The sequence below is a fragment of the Rhipicephalus microplus genome, chromosome 2, assembly GCF_043290135.1.
Source record: "Rhipicephalus microplus isolate Deutch F79 chromosome 2, USDA_Rmic, whole genome shotgun sequence".
NCBI lineage: Eukaryota > Metazoa > Arthropoda > Arachnida > Ixodida > Ixodidae > Rhipicephalus > Rhipicephalus microplus.
This window is the reverse complement of record NC_134701.1, coordinates 236607242-236617920: the sequence shown is the minus strand read 5'-3', so window position 1 is coordinate 236617920 and position 10679 is coordinate 236607242. Positions and strand designations below refer to the sequence as shown.

General features: G+C 45.9%; 1 protein-coding gene across 1 annotated transcript; it reads right to left on the bottom strand.

Moving 5' to 3' along the window:
- Positions 1-2128: 2128 nt before the first annotated feature.
- On the bottom strand, positions 2129-10596 carry Alg11 (ALG11 alpha-1,2-mannosyltransferase). The gene is made up of 4 exons (XM_037421350.2): positions 10331-10596; positions 10046-10261; positions 8897-9837; positions 2129-2485 (listed from the first exon to the last, which is right to left on the bottom strand). The coding sequence occupies exons 2-4, from the start codon at positions 10249-10251 to the stop codon at positions 2205-2207; spliced, it is 1428 nt and encodes a 475-aa protein (XP_037277247.2). The 5' UTR covers positions 10252-10261; positions 10331-10596; the 3' UTR covers positions 2129-2204.
- Between the last annotated feature and the right edge of the window lie 83 nt (positions 10597-10679).

The window sequence follows — 10679 nt, the reverse complement described above, 5'->3', positions numbered from 1 at the left end:
GCGTTTTAATTGAAGGACAATTATCTTCTCAAAAAGTGTATTAAGGCAGTTCAAATTAACAAGCAATAGTTTACGTGTAATGCCTAAAAATTCTATTTTAAGTCTCGTTTCTTTAAATGTTTAGCTTTCCATGAAAAAGGCTTCTTGAGTGTGTCTTGATTTTTGCAGTGCGAGTTCAAATGTTTGCCTCAAGTAAACCTTTCTCTGTACCGCACGTTGCTGCCATTGTGTCGGGGTGGTGGGGCTTGTCAAGCTGCAGATATTGCAGCTTTTACCCTGATATCCTCACCATGAATGATACTTTTCTTTTTTTCTATTCGACCTTTGTTAAAATTGTATAGATTATTATGTATCGATTATGGCGAAATAAACCAAATCTCAAATCAAATCAAGCTCACTGAGATTTACATAAATGTTTTTAGGTTAAATGTCGCTCAGACTTGCCGAAACAATATTCAATCTCGCTCACTTGAACTCAGGCTTATCATAAATTGAGGGCAAGTTTCGCTCAAATGCAACACTGCCCAAGACCACATACAGTTTGGCTCATTCAGCTTGCAAGGAAATGGTGCATAAATCCATCACCAAGACGGACATGCACTTACAGCCAAACACAGCTTTAGAAGTCAGTGGCATTTTGTCAAAGCCAGATGCACACACGCCTGCCCCAGTGGGTTTGCACTCCAGACTGACATCATGAGCCATGCAGCCAGCTAGCCCACCTTCGGAGAACACTGTTGAGTGCATAACTGGGACTATTTCTTGAAGTCGATCTCCTACCGTGCTTCGGTCTCGTGTGCGGGGCCTCTCCGAACTTCTCAAGCTGTATCCAGCTGTTCTGATGGGCGTCTTTCTTTGAGCTTATATTCATCCAATTTATTCTCTGTTCCCCTGTATATTGAATAAACAACAAACCCAACTGAATACAAAGCTCATTCATACTCACTCGCTGGAAATAACATCCAGCCAAGCTACCTCAGATGTCGAAAAAGTAGTCCCAAGTTAGACACACGACCACTCAGACTTGCACTCACACTTATACAAATACCAAGGCTCAGGACATCAAACACTGATTCACTGAAGCTCATGAAATCCTAGAATCACTTGGAAACGAAAGAGAGCCCATAGCTCACCCTGACTCAGAATTGCCGTTTAGTTTGAGAAAAGCGCTCTTGTGCAGCTGTGGCCATAAGCAAATCCTATATCTAGTCGCTCTCAGGTTGTTTCATATCTTTCAATGCCCCTAATCTGTATCGCAGATGGCTGCAGATAGCGAGTTGACCAGACAACACCTGCTAAAATGACTATTTTTACAAAAGCAAAAGCTCACAGGGTCCTTTATGTATTCATCTAAGACGACTTGAAGGCAAAAGCTATCTTCTTCTTTTACTCTTAATGACCAGCGGTTATCCTGTCTACACGCTACATGCCCGGCCCATGTCCATTTCCTCTTCTTTATTTCAACTATGATATCCTTAACCCCCGTTTGTCCCCTAATCCACTCTGCTCTCTTCTTGTCTCTTAAGGTTACACCTACCATTTTTCTTTCCATTGCTTGCTGTGTCGTCCTCAATTTAAGCTGAAAATATATTTTTAAGTAGAAAATATATTTGACTTTAAATACAAACTAAGCACAGACTGACCTAGTTCGCATGGTATATCAGGTGAAGAAGGCAACCACTTATGGGTCAACAGTCCAGCCACACCAGAAAGCAAGCCTCTTTTGGGGTACTCTTTTATGCTTCTTACTGAGTATCAAGACTGGCTTATCCTCGCGGAGAGTACTAAACTAAAAGGAAGCACACATCTCTGTGCAAGAAGCATCAGAAGTGTTGTGGCTCGGGCGAGTTGGTTATCCAAGGGCTTAGCTTGTATTAGTGCAGCACATCTAAAAAAAGGAAAAGACTGCACTGACGTCAAGAAAGGTAGACGTTATAGGCATATCTGTGTAGTCTTTTACTTTTTTCACATGTGCTGCGCTAATACAAGCCAAGTCCAAGTGAGAAGCATGACAGTGAAACAAGGGAAGGGCAAAGTTCAAGGTTTTCCGTGCTGCCCACTGGCTTTTGCAGGCCAGCCGCACTGTATTATTGCACGAGCATGATGCACAGTTGCTAACTACACACACTTTCTTTTGTTTAAATTAGTGTTTATTTGGCAACATTCGCTTCAATCAAACAATACGTGGTGATGCGCAGCAGTCATCAATTCAACTTTGAAGCCAGAGGCTCAACCGCAGATACGAAAGCTTCAACAAAAACCTCCTCAGAAAACCTTTCAGATGAAAGCCTTGCATTTTCTCTAGTCTCTCTTCTCTCATCAGGCGCCATTTCAAGGATGGTTTTGAAGGCAGCTGTGTAGCTGGAAACACTGTCCGCGAGAAATCCAGTGCGCTTGCCATTGTAATCGGTCACTATGTCCATTTTGGGCCCTCCGGAATTGTGAGCGACCATGAAAAGGCCTGCAGCCATGCATTCAACGACGCCTGAAAAATATAAAAGAAAAAAACATGACACATGTACACACTAAAATTACATGTTCTATTTAGAAGATCCTTACATGAAACTTGATATTCCACAGGAGCCTCCCAATAAAAGACCACTTAAACAAAAATACCAATTCAACTACAAATTAGGTTGGTTTTGTATAAACTTCGTTAATCAAAAACTTCATGTCACTCTGTAAATGGAGATGCTGGCAATGTCAAGGTCCCTTTAAGAAGTGAAATTAGTAGTGCATGTGCTAAAACACTGTTTTACAGAAAGAACAACAGATCAGACAAATCTTTTTGCACCTGTTTTCTATAGATAATGCCCTGCCTAAAAAGTGGTTAAAGGTACGGAAGCAAAAAAAAATCGTAATTTTAATGCAAATGGGTTATGTAAAGGCAGAGTTGCATTTGAACACATATTTTTTAGTATGGAAACTCCCATTAAATTAAACATAATTTTTTGCTCTCTTATGATTCTGTTTAACGAGGGTCTATGCTACTAAGCATGCCTTGAAGCAAGAAGTATAAGCTGCGAGCGAAATCAAAACATGCAGAGCTGGACCTGTAGCTGAAAGCGTAACTGGCATTTTCATTCAAACTTTACATGATTTTATAAAATTGTTACTTAGTCATCACAACAGTTTTCAGCAAGACTGATCTTACTTTGTATACAACGTCCATGAAAATGAGTTTGCATAACTGTAGAGACATTAGGTAAAAGATAGGTGGTAAAGCCAGTGCGCATATCTATAACTACTGGTCTTGTAAATTCCGAGGTTCACATACAGCCATATTGAACCCGTAAGTGAAGGGTCTCGGTGTCATTATTGAAAAATTTAGATTAAGCATTTCTATTGCACCTCAAGAAGAATCAGTGACACAGAAGTTTCTTTTCTTTCAGTTGAATAGACATCTTCGAACTTGACTAGCTATGCCAATATTCAGCTGGAAACCACAGGACCAAACTTCACAGGCACTTCTGTCTTTTAACTGATGCCTTCAGCACCTTATTGCTGCTGCTAACGGGACTGGACATCTCCAGCCCTTTCAAGCATGAAAAAGAAGGCATGTCTTACAGCACCTTCCCTTTCCCCAGTACAGGGTAGCCCTTTCCAGCATGAAAAAGAAGGCATCTCTTACATCCCCTTTCCTTTCCCCAGTACAGGGTACCAAGTTGGAGGCGTCTTCTGATTAACCTCTCTGTCCTTACTTTACTTTTTTCTCTCTCTCTGAAGAAGTCTCATTGAAGAGCTTTGAATGTGCTAGCTTACTGTTACGTAAGGTGAGGTACGTTAAGGGGATTTTTAATGGGCACTGAGACCGCGATCATGGTAGAAGCAACGTCGTCTTCCTTCTCTACCTGCGCTTCCCTTGTTTTTTTTGGTAGTGACACTTCGTATCATTCCTCCTGTCTCAGACGAAGCGCTCTGGGCGAGTAATTCTTGTATCCTTCATGTAAACGGCTTCAGGCGGGTAACATAAGTCACCTCTGTCTTGCATGAACGTCGGCCACTAGTGGCAACACGTGCAATTTCATAGTTGACCTCGCTGAGATGATGGAGTATCACGAACGGACCCGCGTGGTGTGCCAGTAGCTTTTGGCTCAGGCCACGTCTGCGTATTGGGGTCCACACCCACACTACATCACCGGGGGCATAGGTTACATGCCCGTGTTCACTATCGTTGCGAGCTTTGGAGGACTCTTGCGCTGCCAGTGTTCGTAAGCAGGCAAGTCGACGTGTCTCTTACGCACGACACAAAGTTTCCGCAATTGTGAAATCATCATGGACGACAAAAGGAAAGATAGTGTCCAGCATATGTCGAGGTGAGCGAGCGCAGAGCAGATAAAAAGGGCCGTAGCCTGTCATTTCGTGTTTCGCCGTGTTGAAGGCGTACGTGACGAATGGTAATACTTCATCCCAGTTATCGTGGTCGGAGGCAATGTACATTGACAACATGTTGACGAACGTTCGGTTTGTGTGCTCGGTCAGGCCGTTAGTTTGTAGATGATACGCAGTTGAGTGTCGGAACTTGGAGGCACACAAACAAAGTAATGATTCCACAATATCAGCGGTAAATTGCCGCCCACACGCGAGGTGGCCCGTGTCGGAGGATGACTTAATGCAACAGGAACTCATCGAGAAAGTGGGAACCCATCGTGGACAAGTTTCTCTGGTAAAGAAGACCATTTCGGACGCAGAATCGGCCTTCGCTTATTGACTTCCTTGCTCCAGGGAAGAGAGCTTTCAAGCTTAGGTCATTACGCTGCTCAGCGGCGAAAGTCACGGCATCGGGAAAGCCAAACAACACAGAAGCAATAAGGTGGTCAAAGTTATTGGCTTCACAATCTGTCGTCGCTAGCAGCATCCTAGAGAGTAATCCGCATCAGCGTGTAGACGGCCAGTATTTTATGAAATGGTGAAGACATATTCTTGCAAACAAATGGCCCATCGTGCGAGGCGGCCGGATGGGTCACGAAGATTGACCAGCCAACACAGGGAATGGTGATCTGTGACGATAGTGAACGGGCGACCATCGATGTATGAGCGAAACCATTGCACGGCAGAGACTACGGCTAGGCATTCCTGTTCGGTCACTGTGTAGTTGGGTTCAGGCTTGCTTAAAGAACGATTTGCGTACACCACGACCTGTTCCTTCTTACCAGAACGCTGAACGAGAACGGCGCCGATACCAATGCAACTTGCGTCTGTGTGAATTTCCGTGGGCGACGAAGGATTGAAGTGCTGAAGTATTGGCTGCGAAGTTAACAAGTACTTCAGCTGATGAAAAGCGGCATCACACTTGGAGGTCCACTGAAACGGGCTGTTCTTGCGTAGAAGGCTCGTCAGGGGGTGAACGACATCCGCAAACCTGGGTACGAACCGGCGGAAATACGAGCAGAGCTCGATGAAGCTACGCAGTTGTTTCACAGATTCAGGACACTCGAACGATTCAACCGCCACTGTCTTTTGTGAGTCAGGTCTAATGCCATCTTTATTGACCAGATGTCCCAACACCAATGTCTGTCGCTCGCCAAAGTGGCACTTTTTTGAATTCAATACAAGGCCAGCTTTTTCAATGCAGTTGAGTACAAGGTCTAGGCGAGTGTTGTGCTCCTCAAACGTATGTCCAAAAATTACGACACCGTCAAGGTAGCACATGCATATATGCCATTTTAAACCACGCAATATAGAGTCCATAAATCTTTCGAATGTCGCAGGAGCATTACATAATCCGAATGGCATAACGCCAAACTCGTAAAGTTCGTAGGTCGTAACGAATGCTGTCTTTTCTTTGTCAGCTGCGTGCATCAGAATTCGCCAGTAACCTGATCTCAGGTCAACAGATGAAAAGTAGGATGTGGAATGCAGGCAGCCTAGAGCATCATCGATGTGCGGCAGTGGATAGACGTCTTTCTTGCTAATAGAATTCAGTCGGCGGTAGTAAACGCAAAATCTCCACGTACCATCTTTCTTCCTCACTAGAATAACGGGAGCAGCCCAAGGACTTGTTGATTCCTGTATTATTCCCTTTTCCAGCATTTCTTAGACTTGCTCGTTGATGATCTTGCATTCGGATGGGGCCACTCGGTAAGGTTTCTGCCTAATGGGATGCGCCGACTTGGTGTGGATCTGATGACGTATCCGGGACGCTGCAATTAAGGGCCTGTGGCTGTTTTTAGAAAAATCAAACACTTTCGAGTGCTTAGATAGAACGTCGAGCAGTGTATGACATTCGCTTTGGTCAAGTGACTTGCTGACCATTTGTAGCAATTGGGCATCCTGTGAACCTTGTGAGCCTAGATATTCATTTTGGCTTGTAGCATCAACAAGCGCAACCAGCGTCAGAGATGATTCGGGTCTAAATACTGCAAGTTTCATGCCGCCTGCCAAAACTGCAGGCTCCATGGAACTGTCCATTGTTCACACACCTGCTCGTCCATCAACGACTGACATTATAGAATGGGGAATGAGGATGTTCTTTTTCAGGCACAGTTGTTATTGGAACATATCACAGGAACACACACAGCAGAAAATGCAGAAACGACTGTGTCCATGGAGACGAAAAAGATGCGTTCACCCGGACAGGAATTTTCCAAGAGCGCCACTGGGAAAGTACCGTGTACGGAAAGGTGCCCACTTCTGCAGTCTACAGTTGCCCCACACAAGAAGTTGATACCCAAGATAACGTCATGTGTAGACCGTGGAATAACCGCAAAGTCTGTGCAAAACACCTTGCCACACAGCGACATGTCCACAGTACAATATCCCACCAGACACAACGTGTCACCATTTACACCACGAAATGTCACACCATGGTTCAGGCAAAACATCACTTTAGGTCCTAGCAGGTTCTTAAAATTTACACTCATGACTGAGACTGTCACACCTGTATCCACAAGCGCCATAGTAGCCACTCCATCAACAACTACATGAACTCTCTTCTTCAACATAAACACTGACGGGGGTATAACTGTAGATAGCGCCTGTGATCGCGGCCTCACCCCCACTGACCACACCGGCTAGTTTTCCGGCGGCGGTGGCCATGTGCGTCGTCGTGGCGACGGCGCTCGTGGAGCACGTGGAGCTGGTGGTGGCATCAAACTTCGATCAGAGGCCGGCGAGGGGTAGCGTTACCCGGTAGATGCGCGTGGTTTCCGTGACGTGGAGAGCGGATGGTCGAAAGGTTGGTGAGACATGTACTAAGGCTGCCGCTGATATAAGCGGTGGTCACAAAAACGTGCGATTAGACCTGGAACATCACAGCTATAGCACACCGGAATTTGTCGAGGGGCATGTGGCTGCTCAGAGTAACGACTCTTTTCGGAAGGCATGAGATAGTGGTGCCGCTCTTCAGGGGCACCGTAGGCAGGCGATGTTGGGTAACCAGGCGGGCAAAAACTTCGTAATTTGGAGGTGGTTGACGTGGGAATCCAGCCTGCCGTGTGCCTTGATATTCATAAGCATCTGCTGCGTTGATCAATGGTTGCCATGGTGGAAGAGAAACAGGAGTCCGCACACGTTCTGGGTCGCTTGCGTACACATCCTGAAAATCGCTGGTGCAATGATAGGTCTGCTAACATCGAAGCAGCCCTTCTCTGACAATCTGCCGTATGGTCGAAGCAAGGTCATTAGGCAGCACTGTTTCAACACTAGCCGCAGTGGGGACACTGGACAGGCGGCCAAATTTCGAAGAAATTCGTCGCATCTTGAGGGATTCAGAGGTGCGACAGTGCTTCATCACGTCAGACACGGAGTTTAGGCCGTCTTTCCCAATTAAGAAATTGTACACGTCTTCGGCTATACCCTTGAGAACGTGTCAAACTTTGTCTTCTTCAGACATCCTTGCATTCATAATCTTGCACAGCTTCAAGATTTTTTCATGTACGTCATGCATGTTTCTCCTGGTAGCTGTGGCCTCTGAGACAATGTCTGCTCCGTGCGTTCATTCGTGTCAGAATCACCGAAGCACTTCTGCACTTCTTCAACAAAACGTTCCCAAGTCGTGAACATGTCCTCGTGGTTCTCGTACCACATGAGGGCGGTGTCAGTTAACGAGAATACAACATGATTGAGCTGTTCGTTCGAGTCCCAGCCATTGCTTCTGCTCACCCGCTTGTAGTTTTGAGCCACACGTCGACGTCTTCTCCTGAGGTCCCGCCGAAGTTTGGTGGCACTCTGTAGTACGGCACGGAACCCAAGCATTAGATGGCTGCTCTTGGGCCATTACGATCGGTGAAGGTGGGATTCCGGCGAGGAGGCGGCTGCGACGAAGTCCTGGTAGTGAAGCTCCTGTCTTTGGGTTCGTCCTACCCAGCACCTCCACCAAACTTTTACGTAAGGTGAGGTAACTTAAGGGGGTTCTTAATGGGCACTGAGACCGCGATCACAGTAGAAGCAACGTTGTCTTCCTTCTCTACCTGCACTTCCCTTGTTTTTCTTGGTAATGACACTTCGTGTCATTACTGCATCATCCTTCCAGAGATACAAACTGCTAGCCACATCGATAGCCAGGCTGGAAACCAAGCTTTCATCTATTTCTACAGGGACCAATTCACAGACACTTTCTTCCTTAAACCGATACCTAAAGCATCTTACTGCTTTTGCCAAAGGAGTGGGAAACTTCTCACCGAAGTGATTTTAATGTACTAGTTTACTTCTTTATATACTTTGAAAGTGCACAATGTTTGCTTTTTACAGACTGATTAGCTAAATTTGAATTGCTATAGCTTTGGCTTCATTATTTGGCTTAATAGGGGCTGTATATCAATGGTTCATGTAGAGGCAGAAAATATACATTTTCACTATGGGAAATGTAAGATATGTGGATTGTAAACACATATAAGAAGTGCAAGATAAGTGATTTGTAAACGCACACAGTTACGAGTGTGAGAAAAATACTTACACATTCCAAAGTGCTCATTCCACATAGTATGTATGGCTGCAGATGCTCTCTTCATTTCAGACATCAACTCTGTAAAGGGAACATTGAGCTTGAACTCCACATAGTCTTCTATGCCCATCTCTGCGGCAAGGCTCTTGAGGCTGATGACCCGTTGCTCATCTTCCTGGTTTCTGCAGCCACCTATCATCACGAACTTAATCTTGGAAAACTCGGATTCAGACAACTGCTCCTTGAGCTCAACCAGCACTTTTAGCTGCAACTCATGGTCTTTTTCTGGACGAAACTGTGACAAGGAAAGCACCCTGAATTCGGCACTCGACGCGCTGTCTTTTTCAGTAACGGGCAATGCTTTAAACTCAGCAACACTGCACGGGGGATACACCAGGACAGTTCGCGTTGGCAGCTGCCACAGCTCAAGGATGTGCCCCTTTGTCCAGCTAGAATTGACCATCACGAGGTCAGCACACCAACCACAGTATGCGTATAGCTTGGCAAACATGCGGTAATACAGCAGCTTGATGGGTGTAAGCACTGCACTTCTCGAGATGAGTCCCCTGTTGTTGTGAGCCTGTACTCTCCTTTCAACAGAGCTCAACATGTCTGTGCTGATAGTTGGATAATGTGTGTAGCACATTACCTTGCAACCACCAAGGAACTTGAATATGGGCATTGTGAATGCATAGCCAGTGCTGTCGATGAATATGGTAGGTACAAAGCTGAGGATGGCTTCTAGGCCCACTATCATCGATCCGAGGCTCTGACCTAATATAGTGAATACTGGATACAGTCGTGCTTCAACTAGCGAACGGCTGTGAAGGAACACGAAGTGAAGAGTGGACTTCTCAAGCTTGACATTGAAACGCTTTTGGGCTTTTTCAACTATCTGGTCTCCGGATACACCATGGTCACCTGTATACACAATGCACTGATGGCTCGGGTACCTGCAAAGTCATAAATGAGATATGAATTGTCTGTCCTAAGCAAAAAAAAATTAAAGCATCATGTCCTGTTGGTAGAGCATTCGGCACACGGAAATGTCTGTGCACTTGTTCACAAAACCTGAAGTCTAATGTCTGCATTCTCTCACGATTTGTCTACACCTCACCATATCAGAGGGAATACATATTTGAAAGAAACAACCGCACTTACTTTTCTTGGACCGCTCGAACTGCAGCCCAAAGCACCTTCTCTCCACCTCCGCATGCATCGGCGTAGGGGTGAAAGAATCCCCATGTCTGCGGTGCTTCTCCAAACCTTTGGCGACTAGCGCGTCTGACTGCTCTTATTCGCAGCCACAGCAACGGAAGAGCCAAGGGGAGGCACAGGACGAAGAAACTGATGAGCAGGAACAGCATCGTGCACACTCTGAAAGATCAACAGGTTGACACGTCAACGTGACATGCTATCACCTCGGCGAAACTGTTTCAAACTCACCACGTAGCGCGCCCAGACACTGGCGATTCCTCGGTAAAGATGAGAAAGCTCTCGATTTCGTTGTAATGTACACAGGAGGCAATATTTGCCATTAGAACTCACGCCGTAAAAGGGTGCGTTCAGTGTCTGCAGCGTGTGCGCAAAATCACGCAAGGTCCGAATAAACCGCTGAAGATTCCGGCAAGTCGCGGGGCGAGACCCGAAAGCTACCGCGCAGCAAGCGAATGAGCGAATCGCCAAGAATCACGTCAACGATAACAGAGAGAAAGGGCGCAGGCGAGAGCATTGCCTTCTTGAAGAGAGGAAACAACAGGAGGGATGTTCGCGCTTCGCTTGTTTCGTTTCGAGG

Bases quoted from the DNA above. Each gene is read 5' to 3' on its own strand.
- Alg11 (XM_037421350.2), bottom strand. From the start codon at position 10,251: ATGCTGTTCCTGCTCATCAGTTTCTTCGTCCTGTGCCTCCCCTTGGCT. The intron at 9,838-10,045 runs GTAAGTGCGGTT...ATGACTTTGCAG, and splicing joins GTTCGAGCGGTCCAAGAAAA to GTACCCGAGCCATCAGTGCA. The intron at 2,486-8,896 runs GTAAGTATTTTT...TATATTTTTCAG, and splicing joins GAATGAGCACTTTGGAATGT to GCGTCGTTGAATGCATGGCT.